This window comes from Phoxinus phoxinus (assembly GCF_949152265.1).
Source record: "Phoxinus phoxinus genome assembly, chromosome: 21".
NCBI lineage: Eukaryota > Metazoa > Chordata > Actinopteri > Cypriniformes > Leuciscidae > Phoxinus > Phoxinus phoxinus.
In genome coordinates, this window is record NC_136896.1 from 13112392 (window position 1) to 13137404 (window position 25013).

The window sequence follows — 25013 nt, forward strand, 5'->3', positions numbered from 1 at the left end:
GAAGTTTTGACCGTAGGCCTACACCTTCTGTATCATAGCCTATTTGATAAACAAATTTGTAAGATCTCTATATTGATTAAAACTTAGCTGAAAAACCTGTTGTATCATCATTGTGTTGCATTGCATTATACGTTTTGCTCCCCACATTTAAAACTCTAGTACTTTGAACTTAAAACTAAACATTTAAATATAATCTTACTAAGACATATTACTGAGAGATATAGAGTGACAACTGATATGTATATGTAAGTAGTCTGATGTACTGTTATGAAGATCTCATTGATTTACATTGCAAACCAACAGAATTTTAACTTACTTTTTGGCCATATAAATATCAGCAACTGAATCAAATTTTATATTTTTGCTTTGGGCCTCTGGATAAAACTAAAACTAAAATGTTATTTTTCTCCTCCTCGAGTATGACCTCCATAATCTATTTTACCATACTATATGAACCATTATTTCACATGTCAGGCTTTAGAGGGTTCATATAATATACAAGTAAGATGATAAAATAATTTAATATCCAATTGTATGGCCATATTTATTTGGTGAGTATAGCCATAAGCCAGACAGTTTTTTTTTTAAATACAATTTAAGCACAATATCCACCTACATATGTCAAACTCTATCCTTTCATTTGCTTTACTGTAGTTTTAACATCACCTGATGTTAATTCAGTTCCAATGGGAAAACCCAGCATGCAGAAAAACATTGTGTGTGCCATAAAAGCATGTTCTGACTGGCATGTGTTTGTTTTCAGAAGAACATAACAACTGGTATACTCGCCTGCAAAGAACTGGCAAGGAGGTGAGATGCCTTCGGAATCAGATGCATTTCTGTCTGATATTTTTTTTTTGTACAGTGTTCCTCTATTGAGTCTCTGATCCGTTGAGCTCTTCTGACAGTGTAGTATCGGCTTATTCTCAGCCTTCAGTTATGTCATGCTGGCAGAAGAACATAATAGATATAGATGACACTGCAGTCTGTAGTACTATAGCCTGATCAATGCTTCCATTCTCTGTATGCTTATGATATCTAAGGATCTGATTCTAAGGATCATTTCAGTTCAATTAATCTGACATCAGAGTAAATACTTCATTTTCTTACCCATGTGCTTTTTTGATCAGTCATAGTCTTGTTTTGGGTTGCATTTTTTCACTCAAAGAGTGAATTAATAGTTTATTAATGATGTAATTCATAATTCATCACTGGTGATGTTTGCATTATTCAAGGATGACTCCATTACTACAGTATATTGCATTAGTTATTCATAACTGCTCAGCTTTGTTTTTTTTAAAACTGAGCTATTATTTCATTTGAAGACCTTGTTTCATCTATAATCTTAATTCATGTACTTTTTATATCATGTTTAATGCATTGCACAATTGTTAATCTACTTGACCAAATTCTTTAGTTACAAAATATATTGAATGACTCTGTATTTTATGTTAAAACAAACCTCATCTTGTATGGTATTGTTTGTCTTATATATATTATTGTCATTCCAGATTAATATCTCGTTCACTCATAACCGGTAAACGGTTTAATCCTGCATAGAAACAGCTGACCATCTGATGCACAGCAGAGTGGACGAGCAACCCTGTCTGATTCCATCAGAGATTACAGCTCGCAGGCGTCAGGGGTCCTTCACAGCCTCCATTTCCCGTGTCAATCATCATTCTGTGGTCCTTAACCAATCCGCAGCCACCAGGTGGGTTGGCATTTACCACCCTCATCCAATCAAATTGCATCACACCAAAGAATTCCTGCTGAGTAGTGACTTTCAGCTGACAATTCTAATATGTTAGCATGGAAAGTAAGGAATGATTCAGCTATTTTTGTTAGATTTTTTTGTACAATCTATTTGCTGGTTAAATTCCCAAAACACATGGTAATGTTAACCCTATATACCGTAACAGAAATATTCTATCATCGTAATAAAAATAACATATATATTAGGCCTATATGTATTAACATGCTGTGCATTGTACATGCTCAACACGCTGCAACCAAAGAAAACGCATGCAAGCAGAAAAAAAATTAAGAAAACATCTTCATCAGTTTGACAACACGTGCTGCAAATGCTCAACTCAATCAAATACAGAAACACGCTGCAAATGTTTCATGGGTGTGCGGTGGGCATTCTGGCACACTATAGCCACTATAGGTCCCGTCTTGTACCATCTCTGAGATGCACCACGTATTATGTCATCACGTTGGAAAGGTCCAAAAAAAAAATAATTAAAACAAAGATGTTGGACGATTTTGAAGTTAGAGGAGAAAATGAGATGAAGTTTTTGGCCCTTCCCAACCTTTTTGAACCGGAGTACACGGACAAATAACTTAGATGATGTGACGCGTGACCTTTCCAACGTGATGACGCAATGCGTGGCGCATCTCAGAGATGGTACACGACGGGCATTTGTGGTTAAAAAGTATAAAATTGATTTTTTTCGCTGGATAAGACCCTTATTTCTCGACTGGGATTGTGTCGAGCATTTGAAGCTGCATTGAGACGGACATTTGAACCTTCTTTGAACGTTGGAATATTTGGTTGCCATTGAAGTCCATTAAAGGTGCTGTATGTAGATTTTATACTAAAACGAATCCCTTTTTAATTGCCTGTGTGTGAAGGGGTTGTAATCTCACAATAAAATGATCCACTTTGCGGGTTTTGCTATTACCTCTGAAAGCAAGTATTCTTATTTTTATGTGAAGGTGACAGGTCGGATTTACCGCGAAATCCAGTGACGTCACCTGCATGTGCGCTCCCCGAGCCTCTCGCCTGGTCTACTGACTTAACAGCGACGACACTGCAACTTATGACATGTCTGATAACACTAAGAAACAACCAGCACAACACAGACTCCAACATGTTGTGTGATGCTTTCTCCGGTGTGTTGCGTCTCAGTCTGGCCGGTTCTCGAGCACGCGCTTGTAAACTTATTGGTCGCAATCTGAAACATCACCGCTAGAGGCCGCTGAAAAATACATACATATTCTCCTTTAAATGGAGAAAAATCCTGGAATGTTTTCCTCAAAAACCTTAATTTCTTTTCGACTGAAGAAAGAAAGACATGGATATCTTGGATGACATGGGGTGAGTAAATTATAAGGAAAAATATTTTGGAAAGTGAACTAATCCTTTAATGTTCAATGTCCACTTGTCAGTAGTGTTGTCGATTAACTGAATGGTGAGTTTTTGTTTGTTTTGTGTTTATTTTAACAATTTGATTCTGAGTTATGTTCTGTTTTGGTCATGTTGTGTGTTAATTAATTTATCCCAGATTCCCGGTTAGTCTGATTATTGTATTCGATTCACCTGTTGTCTAGTTAATTATCTCATTAGTTCCATTGTATTTATACTCCTTGTGTTCCTGCAGTCTTTGTCCTGTCTACGTCAATGTTGAGGTATTGTTTGAATACAAACATTTCCCTGAGTGTTTTTGAATTAAAGACTGTTCCCTGATTTATTCGTCTTTGCACACTACGCTACTCGTGTACAACGACCCATGACAGAAGTCAGGACTGTACAGTAAATTCTTTCGCCTTTTTGTTGTTTTTTACTCCATTGACCTACCAGCTGTTGAGCTACTCTGCCTGGAGCAGGGATATCATACCGTCTGCTGGAGCAGGGATATCATACCGTCTGCTGGAAGAGACCCCGTGTGGGACTTTCTCCAGCTAGTGTGCCAAATACACTACCCCGGACCGCTCGCTCTGTGTATTTTACCACACCAGGCTGAGCGACCGGTCTAAGGCACATCTTCCAGCGGACGGTCCAAAGGAATAATTCGCCAGATTCGTTGAGTGGGTGCTGGTGAACAATGACTCCCCGTTCACCATCTGCCTGGCTGATGATGACCACACCGACCCCACTCCACATCCAGTGACCAGCCATCCACCGCCAGCGAGCTGCAAGATGGATTTGCTAGAGCCCACTGCTGACTGTGGAGACTGGCCTGCATGCCGTGATGGATAAGCCCAAGCCTGCAATGAGGATGGAAGTTGACATGAGTGTTAGTGGAGCTCGCTACAACCTCGCCTCTGTGGATATTATTAACTTGGCCTCTAGACATTATTTTAATGATTTGTTAAAGGGGTCCTTGCTTATAATTTCCCTTTTTTCACTTTAGTTAGAGTGTAATGTTGCTGTTTGAGCATAAACAACATCTTCAAAGTTACGATGCATAAGTTCAATGCAAACGGATATATTTTCTTAACGGCTGGTTAGCCGTGTATTGAAGTGCTGGTTAGAGTGTATTGAAAACATACTGAAACTACAACGAGTTTCTTCCCGGGTTGGTGACATCACAATCCTTAAAATTTGCATAAACCTGGCCCCCGGGAACACACAACAAAGGGGGTGAGGCCATGTTGGGCTGATTTAGAGAAGAGGAAGAATTGTTGTCGCTGTTTTTTACACCCAGAAAAAAGTTTGTCCTAAGGCTGACAAACTTAGAGAGGTTAACATTTATTTTTAACACTGTTCCTGAACATATCCTCAACGTTTGTCTGTGCCCTACACATTTTACGGAGAACTGAAGACAGACAGAGTACAATGCAGGCTATATTCACAAAAGCTTCTTAGTAGCCATGGAGTAAAACACGTAGCCTACGTAAAAGACGTAGCCATTAGCATTTTGGCAGGAAAATCTGTTGTTTATAGATCTTAACTTCTAAGTTTGTCTTATTATTTGTAGTTGTGTTTTCTAATAACCCTCTGGGGTCGGCAATCACGCCGGCGTTTTGTTTTCAGTTCCAATTTTAAGTTGTTGCAATGATAGCTATGATGTAATCGAAGGTCAAAGTTTTGCCTCACTAGACTGCTAACTAACAATACATCAATACAATACAATACGTCTTGATGTCCTGTTTAGTTTAGCTTTTGTAAGCTTATACTTTTGTAAGACTGTTCACAGTCCCTAAGGACAATTATCCATGATTTTGTGATCGATTACTGTTTATATTATTATAGTTTTCTGACAAATATGATTAAATGGTGGATAACCAACAACAAACATACCACTCTGAAACGTCCTGTAATCCATGTTTGCAAAGTCCATGCTTGAAATCCGTTCAGCCCAATCCTTTTGTTCGTTAACATTGTCAGGGTCTGAATCTGGTTTGAAATTGACGGCATCATTAATATTTACATCTGAGTAGAGCTTGTTATGCAGCAGAAAGGTTATGAAGAAGCGGGACATTTCCCGAATATGCAGTAAGCGGTGCCAAGCGCAACACATTGGGCCAGCTAACCGACCACAGCACATTTCGTATGTTTCGAAGCCACACAGAGTGGCTTCGACGTGTTCAACCAGACTGGGGAGAGAGGAGTTGTAATAATGTAAAATATGTGAAAAATATTGCTTTTTTAAAAACAATCAAGTATGAAAACATATTCTTCTACACCCCAAAAACAAAATTAAGACTTTGTAAAAGGGCATAATAGGACCCCTTTAAATGTGTTTGAGTAGGTAATACCTTTTAAACTCCTGTTTCCACTGGTTCCGCCCAGCCCTGCATCTCCTGTTTCCCCGCTGGTTGGGCCCAGCCCTGAATCTGCTGTTTCCCCGCTGATTCCGCCCAAACCTGAATCTCCTGTTTCCGCCCAGCCCCATGTTGCCTGTGATTCCTCCCAGCCTCCCTCATTCTCTCAGACCCGCCTCCGCTGAGTCTCTTCAGTCCCTCTGCATCTCCTATACAATCTTGTGAGGATCAGCCTTGGTTCTTCAGGCCACCAGCTCCGCCTCCAGCTTCGGTACCCATCGCTCCACCTCAGACTGCCAACCCACCGTCCCCGCCTTTGCTCCTCCCTCCCTCGGCTCCACCTGAAACTATCGTTTACTCGACGTGGCATGGTGTAGAGGAGGGTCCGTAAGGGATAGAAGGAAAGTCGACATTTTAAGTCTACAGCCATGAACAAGAGGGACAGCTGGATAAGATGGGAGAGAGTGCGGGAGAGGGTTCTGACCTGGCAGGACATCTGGGGCATGGAAGAGTACCAGATTTAGTTTTTGTTTTGTTCTGTATACAGTGTCCTACCTACTCCATCAAACCTCCATACATGAGGGTTGGCAGAGAGCCACAATGGCACACTCTGTGGAAGGCCAACTAACCTTGAGCAGGCTCTCTCCTTGTGCAGGCCAAGTTTGATGGATGGGAAATTTCGGCGGCGACATGACCAAATTTTTACTCAACTGGCTGCTGGGGTGGAGCAGAATAAAACTAAAACATCTTATTTGTATTCAGTTCCTGAGGTCTGGGGAGAGTGCGACAACAGTGAGGATGAGTAAAGGAGTATGATGGAAATGGAGGAAATGACTGGGAGATGCGGTCAGACCTTAAGAAGCAGTTCAAATTCCTAGAGGAAATAATCCATAGCCTCAGACCCTTGTGCTCTGGGCGAAGGGTACCAAGCAGGTGCTGACCGTATCTGACCGTACCTTGGGTTGGGAAGAGAGGATGGAAGAAGCACATGAGCGTAAGCTTAAGAAATATCAACCGTCAATTCTCGAGTGCCATCAGAAAGGATGGAAGGCTAGGAACCTGCCGGAGGTTGGCTGCAGGAGTTTCGCAGGGCAGTCGCTTGGGAGGACCATTGGACTGCTATGGATTGATGGCCAGGCTAGGAAGCGGAACAGACACCAAACAGGCAGAACTAGCATGGTGAAGGGCTAAGAACACCTTGAGTTTGGAGGTGGAGATTAAGGGAGGAACTAGGACACTGGTTCTACCATCACATATAATTTTGTATATACAAATATATATGACTACGCAAACGATTATTTTATATTACATACATTGTAATGTATATAATAAAATAAATATAATAGTATACACACAAAAAAAAGTCAAAATTATATATATATATATATATATATTACTAAGCAAATTAATTTATTATGACGTTATATATTGTATGACATTATATTATAGTATACATATTACACACACACATATATATATATATATATATATATATATATATATATATATATATATATATATATATATATACATATATACATACACTCACACAAAAAAAATATATTATACAAATATGTTTTTACTAAATAAAATATTTATTTTCATGGTCCAGATAAAAATGTTTATACGCTCAAATGAATTCCCATAAAGAAATAAACAACCTTTTTGAGGCAGAGCACATGTCGCCAAGGTGCAAGAGGATGGCAATAATTGTAAAAATCATCTGGTTTTAATGCACTGCTGGCTAGAGCGTAATAAATATGTAATCAGTCTGTTCTACATTGCTGTGAGAAGCAGCGCACGTCTGCTGTGTGTGTGTGTGTGGTGGGGGGTAGTGGGTGGAGGCTGTATCCGCAGCACGACTTAAATGCACTGCAGCATCCAGCAGGTTCTGTCTCTCTGCATCCTGTTCTCTTGCGCCTGCTCGCCTCTCTCTCTCTTTCTCACTCTCATTCTACTGCTTTCTGTCCAGGGTGTCCGTGTATCCATCTGTCCCGGCGCAGAATCTCTCTGTATTCCTCTCTCCTGTCATCTGAGACTTTCAGCATTTAGCCAGACACCGTCAGTCCTCGCAAACCCTGCCAGGCCCAGTCCGTCTGCAGAGCACCATAGTCAAACTCAACGTCCAGGATGGATGCTCTAATGAAGGGATTCTCCATGGCCAAGGAAGGAGTGGTGGCCGCCGCTGAGAAAACTAAAGCTGGGGTTGAAGAGGCAGCTCTCAGGACCAAGGAAGGAGTCATGTATGTGGGTAAGTGCAGATGTTTGCTGCTAGTCTCTCTGTGTGTGTCCCACGCAGGATAAAATAATGCAGTACTGACAGTGATAATAATAGCTGTGTTCTGTAAAGGTCTTTGCAATTATTCCCAATGGATTAAATGCAGATGTGATGGATGAGTCTGCATTTCATTACTCTATGTGTGTGTGTGTGTGTGTGTGTGTGTGTGTGTCTGTGTGTGTGTGTGCATGTGTGTGAGTGTATTTTGAGAGGAGGGTCTCAGTGAGGTTGTGCTCTAGTCTGCTGAGGATTTGTGAAAGTGTAGATGGAGGCAGCTGCGAATGTGAGATTCATGAATGATAAAAAAAAAAAGAAACAATGCTGCGAAATTGGTGCAGGGAACAAAACCTGGGGTGTGGTGAAGGAGAGAGTGATGGTAGTACAGACCTGAACGGGACAAAATAAAAGCTTGTAAATACAATGACAATATCAGCGTGCACTACTAAATTTTTAGCACTGAATTAAAACAAATTAAAATAAATAAATGTTTTTTAACACATAAACACAAACACGTGTTTTATACAGTTACTTAATTATTTTGTTTTGATTTAATGTAATAGTCAAGTTGTCATTACAGATCTCTGCATTTATTAACATAATATAAAATGTAACAATAAATAGTAGTTTATACCAAGATTTGGTGCCGTTACAATTTTTTTTATTCATGCATATGAATGCATTGTGCACTACAATGCTGTAGAAATGCCATTTTTAGGCAGATATTTTTTTCTACTTATTTCATGCATGCACTCATGTGCATGTGAACAAGAGATATACCTGTTGCTTATCTATCCAATATTACATGAATACATTATTTCATCCTGCATGCATTATAGTGTTGTTTATGTGCATGTGAACGAGAGAAAGTAAGGGGGCATAAAGGGAGCGGATCAGCTGAGCACTGCAGCATTTACTCCCTCCCCCTCTGTGCTTGCCGTCTCCATGCGTATGTGTGTGTGAGAGAGACCGTGTGCCGATGCAGCAGGATTTGCCTGGTTGTGAGTGGACTGAGATGACTAACGCTCATCCTCTCCCTATGCCATCGTGGAGAGAGAGATGGAGAAATTAGGTGGAGAGCTCAGTGTTATGTCATAGGCTTGTAGCCCCATAGCGCCTGCTAATGCTCATCACAACAGAAATGAACAGATGGCATAAAAGAGAACACGATAGACGACTGAGACCGAAAATACAAACTACAAACAACGCAAAAAGATGAATATATAGGATTCATTGCACGGCTAATTTAATGGACAGCGTCTCAAATTGACCTACACACCATAGAGCGTTCCAGTCACTCAAAACTCTCGCCTTGATGTCATTTTCATCACCTATGAATCGACAGTGGTAATCTTACCTAATCCAATCAGATCAACAATCAACCTATCATGTATTTGAGTGCGATGTAATCTTTATAAGCACTCCTCCACCAAGGTCACCTGTGCAGAGGTCACAGGCTTGCAAAATCCGCTCGAATCGAAGTGCATGTATTGTCAGGAGACTTCAGGGTGCTTATATGGCATTGTGTGCACTAGGGTGTGAAATGATTACTCAGGTTGATTGTTACGAAGGTAGGTTACTTATTCTCTGTATGTGAGTGAGAAAGCTACTGCGTTTGGTACTGTGAATGGCCTTTGATCCTTTGATTTTCTGAAGATGCGGTGTCATCAGCATCAGCGCGTGACGCAGTGTCTTACGCTGATCTCCTCGACTGCAACCGATCTCGCAAACCCTTTATCAACAAGCAGCTCGGATTCCGCCGACAAACAGAGAATGTGTATTTGAAAAGCAAACAGTGCAGATAGACTTTGACATATATAAAGTGATCTCCTTTAAGGCACATACAGGAAGACTGCAGGAGAGCAGATGTGCTCTGCCATGCAGAAACTACTCAAAACTAAGCTTTCACGTAAAGAAAGACAGAGATGGATTGTGAAAGAGAGGGAGAGAGGAGGATACTCTCTAAGAATAGAGAGGGATAGGCTGGCATACTGAAATATGGAAGCAGATTGCATCCAAATATCACACAATTTCATCTGCTTAGGCTGCACTAATAACCGACAAGCTGAAATGATGTCCTTTGTGTTGAATTTTTAAATGTATGATGACAGCAAGGCTGTGATCTGTGTATTAGAATGAAATAAGACTGAAAGGCAAACTCATGTGTTTGGTATCTTACCAGCTTTAAAGTGGTGCTGGAATTCCCCTCTATGTGCACTGATCTGAATAGTCCTCTATCACCTGTGAATAGAGACGTGAGCAGGACTAAATGATGAGATCAGATTGCTTAAACATGAGACTTGCATTTTGTATGTTTTAATGTCTCAAGTATGTTGCATATTGTTGAAAATCTGTCTGCGTGTACTTTGCTAATCTGTATATTGTTTATTGTGTATTTGTATAATTTTTCACTTATAATTTAAAAAAACACACACATACACACACCCACACACTCATAATATATATATATATATGTGTGTGTGTGTGTGTGTGTGTGTGTATACAGCACAACAGTGAAGATGCAGCACAAATTATTCATGCTATTCTAAAACCATTGTCTATTATTATGACCATCTATGTAATAACTATTTACACTACCGTTCAAAAGTTTGGGGTCAGTAAGATTTACAAAGAAAAAAGAAAAGAGAGAGTGGGAGAGGGAGAGTTTTATTCAGTAAGAATGCATTCAATTGACCAAAAGTGTCATTAAAGGAATTATTAAAACAAAGGTTTCTATTTTAAATAAATTATGTTCTTTTAAACTTTCTATTAATCAGAATTTCAGTTTACACAAACATATTAAGCACCACAACTGTTTTCAACATTGATAATAATAAGAAGAAATGTATCATTGTAATAATATTTCACTTACTATTTTCACGGTATTTTTGATCAAGCAAATGCAGCCTTGGTGAGACTTCTTTCAAAAACATAAAAAAATCTTACCAACCCCAAACTTTTGAACCGTAGAGTAGACATATATAGAGCATATAGGCCTATATAGAGTGGCTTTTCCTCTACATGCTTTTATATGGACCTCATTCTTCTTTATAGTTGTAAAATGAGGTTGTTCCACCATTCTCATAAAGAACATTTCATGTTTCTTTCTTTCAGGCAACAAGACAAAGGAGGGAGTGGTGTCAGGCGTAAACACAGGTGAGAAATTAATGAGTGTGCCTCTTTAGAAAATAGAAATTGAGAATTGAGAAGTCACTGACATACACTATCCCTCACAGTTGCCCACAGGACCACTGACCAGGCGAATATTGTGGGTGAAACAGCGGTAGGCAGTGCTAATGAAATGGGGCAGAAGACAGCAGAGGGGCTGGAGAATGTGGGTGCATCAACCGGCATGGTCAACCCGGTGAGTGACAGCGCTCTCATGCACCAGATATCGTCCTTTTAGATGACCCAAAAATCGGCATATTTATCTATTTCATGTGTATTGCATTTCAAAGACCTTTAAGTCTAGCCTAACGGATCTATGTCTAACCTGGCTTAACCACTAAAAGCAGTTTGGTTTGATAATACTGCACTGTACTACATGTAGCTACTGTATTTGTGTTTTGTGTCTAACATATTCTGTTTGTCCGTCCCCCCATGCTGTTGACAGGATGAGGCTTTATATGAGGTGCTTATTAAATGGACTTGGGAATGGTGGTTTATAAGACTGATTTAGCTGACTGCTGTATGACACACACAACACACTGATGGGGCAAATGTGCGCAACCATCCATATAACAGTTCAGTTGGCTTCGTTCAATCCCCACTGGAGTCATTCTCTTCATTGTGCATAATGAGATCGAATGGCTGCATTGATTACCTGGATTCCCTTTAAGTTCATGATTTGTCTGTGTTCAGTAATTTGCTGGAAAGAAAACTCTACTTCTGCTCAGAACTCAAGGGAGCAGATCCATGTTGTTTTAGTATTATTTATATACTGTTATATAAATAATATTTCATGTCTAATTTTAGTTTAAGTTTCTTAAAGTTAAAATGTTAAATAATATTTATATTCTATTTTATTTCAGCAATATTCCAATGAATGTAGTTTTAGCTAACAATAACAACACTGGAGCTTTAGTCACTGACAGCTAAGTGAATTGTTGTTCTGAATCTACACAAGCGAATCTTCACATAACACACAAATGACAGATCTATCCTTATATTTACCTGTCTAATACAATCATTCCCATTGCATCAACTAACAGCCTGTGCACTCTGTCATGTCTTCTACCAGAACATGTATTCTGGCAGGACAGACCACGTAAATGACACGAAAGCAGTTCCACTTTTACATTCTCAGACAGCTTATCAATGGCAGTGTGCATTTCTAACTGCTCGTGGATAATGCATGTTTTCCCTGCACACTATTACTAGCTGTTGCTCCTATTAAACTAATGTTACATGAAAATGAGGGTCTTATGAACAAGTTCAATAATAGTCAGGAATAATGGCTTATCTAGAACCAACGTTTTTCCTTCAAAACATAATTTAATACATACATGAATACGTATTTATTAATATACATAAAAGTCCTTAAAATTCTGTATTTATTAATATACATAAAAGTCCTTAAAATTCTGTATTGTACAAAAACTTCTGGAAGTCACAGATCAGTTTTCATACTCAAAATAGGTTATCATAAGCTTTTTAATCCGTGATTATAGATATTCAGAGAGCAATTATGCTTCAAAATAATCATTCAATCAAAATACGTTCACATTCTTGGTCTTATTTGGACGATTCATTGGTGCACTTTACTTTAAGGACACCAGGGGTCTCATTTATAAAATGTTGCATAGACACCGTCCTACATTTAATCTAAGAGAGTGGTTCTCAACCAGGGACCCACTAGGGCCACAGCAAAGATCCAAGGGGGCCTCAAGATGACTTTAAAACAAAACACACATTGAAATAAGATATTTATTATTTTAATTCACTCTCTTAACAACTAGGGTTATATGAGATAAGTATAAAAGTGTGTGATTTCAAGAATATTTAAATGTATTGTTATGGACAACCTTGGTGTCAAAAAGGTTGAGAACCACTGATCCCAAAAAAAACATAGATTTTAGCATACGCACGCTGTAAGAATCAAATAAATCCTGTATTATTAATATTGCCGCTTAGATGTAACTGCAGAACCGCAAAAGCACCCGTCACAGCAGTCTGAGAATAGCAGCACCGGAAGTTAGGGTGGTGCTAAGGATCGCATACTGTACCTCGCTTCAACCACTAACCCCACCCGTCTCTATTACTGTAAGCTGTACCTTAACCAATGCTCAACCCCACTGAGCATACCCTTAATGATGCTATAAGCTCCACCCCACCACCGGTCTGAGACTGCAGGCCTAGCTCTGCTGTGACGTATGGCTCTGCGCTTCTTCAAAATACCTGCAGTACTCCTAAGCTGTCACAAAGAAAAGTGCGTACGCCTGCTTGGAACCTGACGTTGTGTTAAGCGCCATTTTGATAAATCTGAACATCGGTGTGGATTTTATCGCGCGCGCACTTCTAAGATCAAATCTTTGCATACACGTTTTATAAATGAAGTCACAGATGCTTGTCTTCGCAATCTCTCATTAAAATCGAACTTACTCCGCCTCTGAAACGACTAGCTTATCGTTTTTGGCAAATGTTACAGATCGCAACATTTTATTTTTAATTTTGTTGAAGGACGGGAAGATTTGATGGGGATGTAGAGAAGAAAGCTAGGACTAAGACCGAGTCCTTTGAGGAGGACAGTGACAGTGACTCAGCAGAACAAATAGAGAGAGCGAGAGAGACTGTGGAAGAAGACGTGCCTGCCAGCTGCATTCACCTTCCACAGGAAGTCCATGGCCATCGATTACATCCCTCCCTCCTTCCCTCCATCCCTGCAGAGACAGCAGTCATAACACACTGCAGTAAAGAGACATTGTCCCTCTGCACAGGGAGTGTCTGAGAGTCCAGGCCTGTGGCTGTGCTGCATCCCTGCATGTCTAAATGGATATTTAGTATGGCTATGACAAAAGCAATGTTATTGAGCTCTGTATGAAGATTCACTGCTGAATATATGAATGGCAGGCGGAGCTAAAGACAGGAGCAGCTGTATCTTGGATCTTAATGGTGTCTGTATTCCACAGGGTGACTTCTCCCATGGGGGCGGCATGGAAGGAGGAGAGGGTGGAGAGGTGAGTACGGAGAACAAAAAGCACTTTCCATAAAAAAATTACACAGCTTGTCCCATTGTTTTAAAAAATATATTTTGTTAGATAAACTTGTTTCTAACATAAAATTAGCATGCCGTAAATTGTTTTGAACAAATGTGTATGTCTTCCCTTTAAAATTGAGGATTTAGCCTGTTCCGCCTCAGAAGTCTAATATTATAGCCTCTGATTAATTCTCATTAACTTAAATTAAATATATACCATATACGTTTTTGGGTTTGGTAAATCTCTTATGCTTAATAAGTTGGCATTGAATTGATCAAAAAATACAATAAAAACAGTAATGTTGTGAAATATTACAATTTAAAATAACTCGTTGCTATTTTAATATATATTTTAACATGTCATTTATTCCTGTGATGGCAAAGCTGAATTTTCAGCATCATTACTCCAGTCTTCAGTGTCATATGATCCTTTAGAAATCATTCTGATATGCTGATTTGTTGCTCAAAAAATTACTTTTTATTATCAATTTTGAAGACAGTTTTGCTTAATATATAATACAGTAGTTTGTATACAACATATTGTGTATAGTGAAAATAATAATCATATATAATATTCTATATTATAAAATATTCATAAAATATATAATATTTTAAAATGAATGAATGCTTTACAAACCCATTTCCAGAATAGTTTGGACATTTTGTGAAATGCAATCAAATCAAGAATCTGTGATTTGTTAATTCTCTTGAACCTTTATTTAACTGACAAATGTACAAAGAAAATATTTCCAAAACTTAATTTTATTTTGTACATATAAACAAGTTTTGATTTTGATGACTGCAACACACTCCACAAAAGTTGAGACAGAGGCATGTTTACCACTGTTTCACGTCACCTTTCCTTTTAATAACACTTTTGAATCATTTGGGGATTGAGGATACTTATTCATCTTTCCAGAGGTGAAGTATCCCTTTAACAATGTGTATTTAAAATGGGTCATTTATGTAGTAGAAATGTGAAATTATTTTTGAATTTGGAGCCCTCTAGACTGAGAAAAGCCAGAAAATTTATTTTTGGCTCATGTGGATGAAAGACAACAACTCCCATAATGCACTTGCTTCGCTGCCCTACGAGGCCACTCCCAAGCCACGCCTACCGGTAAGAGCGCAGTTAAACAATTAGGCTAGGCTACTAGTTGACTCGAAACTTAAAAGACGCAGTTTTAGTCTCCGTGACAAGTCTGCCCGGGATTGTCCGGTATTGGCCCAAAATGTCCGGGATTCGGCTTTTGCGATCTACAGTCGGCATTCATTGTTTACTGTGGCGAGCAGGACAAGGCTGAGGGCCGGGGGAGAACGACGCGAGGCCGGTGGCGTGATTACTGATGAGCGGAACCTGTGAGACGCACCGGTCTCGTATCGCTCAGGGAGGAGCGGGAATTTTCTTAGCAATGCTAAAACGCACATCAAACGATCACTTGTTTAGCGTTCATGTAAACACTCAGATTCACCAATCGGAATGAATTCAGTTAGATTGAAACAAAAGGTGTGCATGTAAACAATTAATGGCAACTGTAGAAAGCAAAAGCCGAATGCCGGACATTTTGGACGATCTCAACGGCAAAAGGATGTATGGTAACCCCTACTACTCTGCTTTCTCCACAGAACAAGAGCCTGTTAGCTTAGCTTCCAAAAAAAGATGGCTGACACTATTTGTACATTCTTTGAGTGAGATCCAGGGGGGCAGTGTTCCGGAAGACACTGAAGCATCCCCGGGAGCCGCCATTGGCTAGCGGACCCCCACCTGCTGTTAGCATTCCATTGACTCCCATTCATTTTGGTGTCACTTTGACAGCGAATAACTTTACATCTGAGGCGTTTAAAGACACCGTTTGTCCATTGTTTATTTCTAAAGAAACACGAAAATGTATAAAAGGCTCCATTTCCTTGTATCTTACGTTATGGCCCCGTAGAAGCAGTTTTTGTAAAAAATAGGCTAACGATTGCGTCATAACCGCGCGACTCTGTCGCACAAGTCGAGAAATTACCGTATGGACAGGCAGAGAAGCTCACAAGCAATCGAGGGACGTGGAGGCATAAAGTCAAGGGAGAAGCCCACAGAGAGTGATAAAGTTGCTCCCGCTGCTAGCTCATGGACAGCTAATGCTCACGCTCTCCGTCTCTGCGAGATTCGGAAGGGAATGATTCAGATTTCTCTCGGCACAGCTACTAGAAGACCTACAGGTTGCTCACGTCACATCTACGTCGTCAAGCTCAGTTTGAGCCTGCGCAGTTCGCCTGGCGATCAGGAAGTGAGTGCTTCTAATTGACTTCACTTCTCTCCGTTGAAACCTATGGGGTCGCTGTGTCCAGTTTATATACTGTCTATGGTGAGATCCCACCCACTATGGGCGGGTTGAAAACATGCGGATCTAGCTCCTACTACTGGCTTTAGTCTCTAGCCTCTGGCCAAAAAATCCTCCGATGACGCAATATGACGATTTTTGCGTCATCTGAGGATTTTTTCCAGACAAAAAATACATAAATCTCTCGTCTCAGGGGGACATGAGGGAGGGAAGCATGGTAATTCGAAAATACTACATGTTTTCTACTGATACAAAGCGTAATGCTAAATGCTGAAGTATCCCTTTAAGGTGTTGCAAGTGGAATATTTGCCCAATCTTGTCAGATACAAGACAGTTGCTCAACCGTCTGTGGTCATCATTGCCTGATTACCTTTTCAAGATGGGTCATGCATTTTCACTAAAAGACAGATCTGCTGGTGCAGAGTGTCTAGAAACTGCTCGGTTTAAGCATGTGCAGAATGAGGCCTTGCATTGTCTTGTGACAATGTGACAGGTGCAAAAGCAAACATCTGTCTTGATACTGACTATCACTGATGGAACTCTGGATGGTCCCCTTCGTCTTTGGGACCGAGAACTCAATGTCCATTTTTTCCAAAAACAAGCTGAAACATGGACTCATCTGACCACAGCACACATTCCCACTGTCTTTTAGACCATCTGCGATGAGCTCAGGCCCAGAGAACTCGCCAGCATCTCCACATAGGACTGATGTATAGCTTTCTCCTTGCGCAACAGAGATTCAAGTGGCATTGCTTGATGCAGCGTCAGACTGTGTTAAGTGAAAATAGTTTTCTAAAGAACTCCTGATCACATGTGGCTGTATTTAACAGAGTAGCATGATGGTTTCTGATGTCACGATTAAAGGTCACGCACATTCAACAGAGGTCTCCTGCCTTGCCCTACACAGACTGAGATTTCTCTGGAATCCCGGAATCTTTTAACAATGTTATGTGGTAGATGGTGAAGGACATACATTCTTTGCAATCTTGCATTGAGAAATGGGATTTATTTTTATTTTTTGACAATTCAAGATATTTGGCACAATGTGGTGAGCCATCATGACCCAAGCTCCTTTTTCACCCAAACATGATACCCTCATCTATTACCAATTCACCAACTCATTGTTTCAAAAGTTGGATAATCTAACCTTTATAATCTTTTCACTTTTGCTTTGCCTCTGTCCCAACTTTTTGGTAGTGTGTTGCAGCCATCAATATAAAAATTGGTTTATATTTACAAAACGCAATTATGTTGGTCAGTGAAAATATTGGAAAATGGTTCTTTCTACTTTTATCAGTTTAAAAAAAAAAAAAGGTTCAAGAGAATTAACAAATCACAGATTGTGAATGTTATTGCATTTTGCAAAATGTCCCAACTTTTCTGGAAATGGGGTTGTATTTGCATATGTTTATTGCGAGAAAATTGACCTCCTGAGGCAATCCTGGTCATTTTCTAAAAGTGAAACACTTACTTTCACTGTCTGATCTCTCTCTATGGAAAGTGTCCAAAGCATCTGTGCAGATAAGAATGACTTACTCTGTGTTGAACATCCATATTTTTCTCTCGGTTCATCAGGGTTATTAGTCCAGAGGGCTGAAGCTGAAACGGTCCCCTCTCTTCCCTCTGACTCTCCACCTCTGAGTTTCTGCTCCAAAGCCTCACCTCGACCCGACTCCAGATGTTACCGATATTTTTTTGTGACTGTATGGAAAACCAGAGTTGAAAAAGACTTTCCCTGAGCCCTGTAGCCTTTAGATGTGTGACGCTTCCCCTCCTCTTCATCTGTGGTGGCATCATACTGTTCTCTAGTGTTATTGTCATCCCTCTGCCCGTCCACACCTCATCAGACACGATCAAACATACACCCTCACTCACTCCTTACACAAAAAAATGGACAGGAACCGTGAAGCCCAGGGGCTGATATCAGAGTTTGAGGTGTTGTTTTAGGACCATGTCTGAAAAAGAAAAAAAAAGATACTCGCATGACCAGTAATGTAAGAAAAGCAATACATCTCATTTCATCAGGGCATGTAGCAATGTGCGTCTGGATCTTTGTGAGATCATAGCCATTTTTCGATTTATTTAGTCTTGAAAATGCTGCAATGTACGCAATGACAAGTTGTATGTACATTAAGAGATACATTACATTCCTTTAGTTCAGTGTGTGTGCAGAATAGAGTTACTGTGTGCTTGACCAATAGACTTACCGTGTGATTTGTTAGAGTAAGAACAAATATGTTTATTCAGAAAATGTGAACGCATACTGTATACATAGATACTGTAAAAAAAAAAGAGAAAAAAAAAAGATTATCCGTATTGATGTAGCTGTGCTAGACTTGCATCTCTTCATTAGCTTGTACATGTGAGGTTTGGTTCAACTTGTGATTGAGTGAAATGGGTCTGTTGAAAAAGGGGTTTTGAATCCTTCGGCTGCTAGGACAACAAGAAAAGACAGTCTTTCGTTCGATGTTGTGGAAAGAGATCAAATCTTCAAACACATTCTGTTTCGTCCTGATTTTGTTGCAATGCATGTGAAGTCGGTGTGCGATCATGAATTTGTGATGCCCGCAATGTAAAAGCAATACTACAGCGCCGTTGCAAAGTTTGTCTTTGGTCTGTTCTGTAGCACTGTGCTGTATGCTGACTCTAGGAACTGTGTTTTACCAAGGGAATGCTAAGAAGTGTAGATCTTTACTAATAAGATGACCGGCGTCTTCATCTTCATTTAGCCTTGCCGTCATGGCCACCCAAACCGCCCCTGTCCTTTCACTCAACGGCGTGTTCAGATCCACCCCAGGCTTGTGTCTGCTGTAGGTAACTAAGACAAAGCTATCAAACATCGCAGTTTGTTCTTTCTTTGAAGCCACAAAAAACTGAAGACTGCATGTTGCCTTATCAGCACTCGGATATTCACACACATGCACACACACACACGCACACATGATCAAAACACAAAAACACTCTTCTCAAGCTTTCTTTCTTTGAGCCTGTCTCTCTTTCCTCTCTCTGAAACACACACACACAAGCACACACAAACAAATGTCCCACATATCTTTTATGTTGGCATCAAAGCAGGCAAGCTGGTTTTATAAACTGTATAAGTGAAATAAAGAGTTTTGTTGAAATCTATGCCGAATATGTGTCATTTTTTATTTTGCGGGCGAGATGGAGGTGTTTTCTTTTGCTAATTCACTATGCACTATAAATATGGTGTACGAATACATGTATGCACTACTTCAACTATTATACAGCTCTTCACATACCATGCATGCAGAATCTGTAGTTTATATATATATATATATATATATATATATATATATATATATATATATATATATATATATATATATATATATATATATATATATATACACACACACACAGAGTCGTGGACAAAATTATAAGAAAGGTAAGATTGTTTAATGTTTTAAAAGAAGTCTCTTCTGCTCACCAGGGCTTCATTTATCTGATATATATATATATATATATATATATATATATATATATATATATATATATATATATATATATATATATATATATATATATATATATATTTATTTGATGACATAAACTATTAATAAGCAGCAATTGAGAGTTTGAGGCAAAAGTTGTATTTAATAGTGAGAACTGTACCCTAATCTAAAGTGTGAATATATATACCGGTATATATATATATATTCACACTTTAGATTAGGGTACAGTTCTCACTATTAACTACAACTTTTGAGTTTTAGTATTCAAAAAAAATACTATGGTAGTCAATGGGGGGCGAGATTTGCTTGGTTAACATTCTTCCAAATATCTTCCTTTGTGTTCAGCAGAACAAAGAATATGTTCACGCAGAATAAGTGAAGTGCTTTATAAGTACTAATAAACAGCCAATATCCTAGTAAAATGCATGCTAATAAGCAACTAGTTAGTTAACAGTGAGAATTGGGCCCTAAACTATGTTACCATAAACTACTGATTCTGCATGCATGGTGTGTAAAGAGCTGTATAATAGTTGTAGTGCATATACTTGGACACAATACATGTATAGGATATTTTTATGTAGTTCTGCCCTGCTAAAATAACATATTCGCACATTTTGCACATATTTATCCATTTTTATATACTGCAAAAGATAACTAACTTTGTACACATACTCTTCAAAGGTTTATATGTTATTGCTTTATATTGTGTCGCTTCCTCAGCCATCAATGATTAATTGCAGTCTATCATGACAATTGTGTTTAAATCTCTCAATGGCATCAAGAACACTGCTTCTGAACATTCAGAATCAAGTATTCCAGAGCGATGTGCATTATGTACATTATACAACATTTTATTGCATACTGTTTTAGCCATATCTTATAGGTGCTTATACTCACTTTTATTCCTATTTTTGTTCATCGCAACAAACCTTAAACTGTTAAGTTAAGCCTTCAGCTCACTTGGTGTACTTGTATAAGCCTTTTTGTTTAAATGTTCTACACACGAAACGCCCTCTAGCTTTTTCATTTGTTGGAACAAATAGCTTATAACTGGAAATGAGATGATGTCGTTAAATTCACACGGAAATTGTGAAGTTAGTAGCGTTGTTAATTTTATTTACTACCTATGCTGGTCACCATCAACAGAGGAGAATAGCAAAGATGAAAAACTGTGTACTAGCCTTTAGTTTCTGAATCTAAATATAATTAACAGATAAATCTTTTTTTAAATAATAGACATAATAGAGGCTTTGTTTGGGGGCTAATATGATGAATTATTGTTTATCCTATTGTTTCCCTTATCATGCCAGTGGAATTTGGGGATGAAGGGTAATGAACTGCACAGAAAGATTTTTATTAGCTAGCATTGCAGGATCACGATCTGAACTGCTATTTAGCAAACAAAACATCAAGCCAAAACACATTCATACAGACCACAGCAATTATCCACCACTCCTTCAGGACTTCACGCTTTAGGGATCCATCAGTACACACCCAGTTCACAGAGCAAACTACTGGTTAGTGAGAACATTTGTTAAATAGAGCAATAACACTGCTGCTGTCAACATATGTGTGGGAAAATCTATAGGCCCTGCTTTGAAGAAACTATAATATAATAATAAATAAATAAATAAATAAATGAGAGGCAGGTTGGCCTATATGCTATATAGGTTTTTTTTTTTTTTAACCAAAAATGAATGCTTACAAAAACAGTGTACTATATTATGTACCACTATTTCAAGTTCCTTGAAGAACCAGTAATCATTCAGTCAGTTAAAGGGATAGTTCACCAAAAAATAATTGTATCACTACTCACCCTCAAGTTGTTTCAAACCTGTGTGTTTCTTTCCTCTGTTGAACACAAAAGAAGATATTTTAAATAATGCAGGCAGTTGACAGTAGTAAGGAAAAAGTACTATAGAAGTCAATGGATGCCGAAAATATCTTCTTTTGTGTTCAACAGAAGCAAGAAACTCATACAGGTTTGGAACAACTTGAAGTGAGTAATGATACATTTTTCATTTTTGGATGAACTATAGGCTACCTTAAATTCATTTTTATTTCATTGCATTGTTATGGTTCAAAACATGTTTGTTTTTTTGACAACTAACATGGTAATACTATGGTATTCCTCTGATATACCTCCAGAAATCTGATCTTTGGCACAAAGTAGTTCACGTGGCCAATATCACTAATTTGCTTTTTTGAGAAACAAGTAATGGTCTTGAATATTTCTCATTTAATTAGTAAATGTTTTAATTCTTTATTTTATTTTAGTTCAAAATCCCAAATCTCTCCTTAATTTAAAACTTAAACCCTAGATTTTCATTGTGGTCACAAGTGTGGCTTTTCATGTTAGAAGTTAGTGCAAAGCATATGAAAAAAAGAAAATAGCAAGAGTCACTCCAAACAAAGTACCGGTAGTTAAATTATTTAAATTCATTAGATTTTAATATTGTAATATTGCTCTCCTTCAAATTTAACTTTTGAAACGTTTACAATGGAAATAAGCCCTAGCTCTATTGTGTTATCCTGACTTTGTTTGGTTTGTATCGTGTTTTCAACAAATGGGTCAAATAAAATCAATCAATCAATCCTAGATTGTCAGTGTGGTCTCAGACTATTGGACCCCATAGAGGTTTCTTTTCCTTTGCACCTGAATTTCAACAAATCAATCAAACATAAACACATTCTTTAGTATCAAAATGCATAAGACAGAAAAAGACATTAGGAAAGTGATCACAAATGATTCCAGATGCTGTAAATCTCAAAAACCAAACCAATCATCGTAAAACCACCAACAGCTTGGCCTCATTTTGTCTCATAATAAATTCTTCAACTGCTTCCCTCATGAGTCACGCAACCCTGTATTCTCTAACAACAGCGAAAGCTTGTATATCCAGTACTTCAATAGTAACGTGACCGATGCCATGCCCTGAATACAGTACAAACACTATAGTTCTGACCCTGAGGGGGTTACTGTTGAAGTTGAATGGCTTGTTTTAGCAATTAAATGGGTTGATGAAAACACTCTCCCCAGCTCTGAATGCTCCTTTAATGTTGACATGGAGTGACAGAGATAAAGAATGCTGCGAGTTTGAGTGGGTGTTCCTCATCCAATGCTTTGGGGTGTGTGCAAAGAGGTTCAACACAACCGCCTATAAGTACGCTCGTCCCTGATGCACTCGCACAGTTCCTGACTGACAAACACGAAACATGGAAAAGAACGTGGACATGGTGATCGACAAAGCTGGTGAGTCAGAAACATATTTTATCATCTTTTTGTTCATTGCTAGGTTACATTAATTTGAAATTGATGCCTGAAAACCAATGTAAGTTAGTTCAAACTACTTCCAAGAAGTGGCGCATGCAAGTAATTTCTGTAATTTACAGCTAACCTTATACCTAACATGTACAGACAAGATTATTAACACTTGTAAATGTTACATTAGCTGGGGTGGCCAAGGAGAAAGTTGGAGCAATGATCGGAGGAAAAAAGGCAGGAGGCGCAAAAGACCAGAAAGCGGAAGGAGGTAATATTTTGCTTTATTCTTTTGAAAGGAGCTATTGGGAGGATAATCTTAAACTCTTCCACTATCCAGTTGAAATCTCACTGATCAATACATTCTGTCTGCGTAGGCATTGGCGATATGTTGAGCGGCGCGGTCGGCAAAGCTGCTACAGACGCTGCAGGCAATAAGGCAGCCGAGCAGGCGTTGGCCTTTGGGAAGGGCCTGATGAAGTGAACCAGAATACATTAAACATGAACTTTCACTATCTCACTCATCGCTGTATGCTAACTTGACCCCATCCATCTGCAATTCTATTCTAACTTTCAGCATTGAATAATATGTCTCCAGGAGTTGTACATTTGTCATCTAGAAACAGGCGATGTCTGAAGCAGATAACTTTCTGTATACGTCTGTTTTGCAGTACCTTTTTGAGCTCTGTAACTTACTTTTTTTTTTAAAGTTATTTGTATAAAAAGCACTTTCAGAAATAAATTATGAAAATTATGAAAATAAGTGAACTATTATTTAGACAATGGCAGTAAAATGAATGCTTGATGAAAAGGAATTAAAGAGCCATTGCACAGTTAGTGAGTGAGTTTGAACGGGTTTAGGTTCGTTTATATAGGCTATTTAACCATCTTTTGAAATGTTTAACATGATTTCTGTAATTTTGTCAAATGGGATGTCATGTTTTAAAATGAGAGAAAATTCACGGAATCAATAAAAACCATTGCTTACACTCACTGATGTTTGTTCTTTTGTTTTCCCACCAAAATCACGTCACTTCCTGTATAGGGCATCAAGGAAGTGTAATTAAGGAACTGGTTGGTTATAGTCGTATTGTCTATGGTTATAGTGCATTCGCGTCATGTCGGACAGATCATATTTACGAGTTTACTGCACTTCAACGGCACCAATAGGATGTACTAGGATTTTATGAGTCACATAATTGAAAAATAACTATTATTTTTGTTTATTGTAAAACTAGCTATGTTGCATGCTCAAAATAGTATTGAAATTACAAATAAATAATTATTCAGTTTACAGCACCTTCACAAACTGGACTTTTTTTTACATCACCATCTTGATCCAACTAAAGTGATTTTGAACGCATATTAAAGTACAATTGAATAAAATAAAGCATATTTTTGTTACCTCATGAATGATCAGGATCCTCTGTCTGTCCTCATCAGAACTCATTTCCAGACACATAATTTTCGCAAAACCAAACATTTTCTAAAAACTAACCTTAATTTTAACATCTTCAAAATATTTTGATCACTTTGATCAGTGACATTGACTAATATTTCTGCAGTAAATCGCTAAACCATTTCAAGTTTTGCTGATGATCCTTCCTATTCTTTTGTGAAACGTCACTTCATTATTGTGTCTCAGACATTGCCACCTTGTGGAATAAAGGTGAATTCTTCTATTCAGTAGGAAAACGTATATACTACTTTACACTGTTCACCTCGCTATACAATTAAACAAATGAATGGTAAAACGGGCATTCTCTTATAACTTTATTATTGTTTTCTTGTTATACTGTGTAATGAGTTGATTAAGGAATACTAAGAAGGTTGATGGCTAACTTAAAAAAAAAAAAAAATGAATGAGGAGGAGGGTAGTGAATGATGTCCCAAGTCACCAAACACCTGAGGTATACGTTTAAACTTTAAGGGTTAAAATTCACCCGTTTTCCTCAATTGAAATATTGTCATAAAATTGCTGAAC

At 38.5% G+C, this 25013-nt stretch overlaps 2 protein-coding genes and 1 long non-coding RNA gene across 5 annotated transcripts in view; 2 read left to right on the plus strand and 1 right to left on the minus strand.

Annotated features, from left to right (window-relative positions):
• Positions 1-771: 771 nt before the first annotated feature.
• Positions 772-19420, plus strand: sncgb (synuclein, gamma b (breast cancer-specific protein 1)). Of its 3 annotated transcripts, none has more exons than XM_079594833.1 (7): positions 772-810; positions 1512-1714; positions 7466-7744; positions 10883-10924; positions 11005-11132; positions 13897-13944; positions 17867-19420. In XM_079594833.1, exons 3-7 carry the CDS (start codon positions 7624-7626, stop codon positions 17873-17875), a joined length of 348 nt encoding a protein of 115 aa, XP_079450959.1. In that variant the 5' UTR covers positions 772-810; positions 1512-1714; positions 7466-7623; the 3' UTR covers positions 17876-19420. The 3 variants fall into 3 exon arrangements, with proteins under 3 accessions (XP_079450959.1, XP_079450958.1, XP_079450957.1); XM_079594831.1 differs by lacking the exons at positions 772-810; positions 1512-1714 and adding exons at positions 7330-7381; positions 11382-11399; XM_079594832.1 differs by lacking the exons at positions 772-810; positions 1512-1714 and adding an exon at positions 7300-7381.
• Positions 8035-17897, minus strand: LOC306989287. Its single transcript, XR_013795612.1, has 3 exons — positions 17828-17897; positions 9948-10009; positions 8035-8158 (listed from the first exon to the last, which is right to left on the minus strand). It is a non-coding gene; the product is annotated as an uncharacterized lncRNA (long non-coding RNA).
• The window catches only part of six2b (SIX homeobox 2b), a 146035-nt gene continuing 136682 nt past the window's right edge, over positions 15661-25013 (plus strand). The window contains exon 1 of the mRNA XM_079594830.1: positions 15661-16237. The gene's annotated coding sequence lies outside the window, so the exon portion shown is untranslated. The remainder of the gene's footprint in view (positions 16238-25013) is intronic.

Bases quoted from the DNA above. Each gene is read 5' to 3' on its own strand.
- sncgb (XM_079594831.1), top strand. From the start codon at position 7,624: ATGGATGCTCTAATGAAGGGATTCTCCATGGCCAAGGAAGGAGTGGTG. The intron at 7,745-10,882 runs GTAAGTGCAGAT...TCTTTCTTTCAG, and splicing joins GGAAGGAGTCATGTATGTGG to GCAACAAGACAAAGGAGGGA. The intron at 10,925-11,004 runs GTGAGAAATTAA...TATCCCTCACAG, and splicing joins GGTGTCAGGCGTAAACACAG to TTGCCCACAGGACCACTGAC.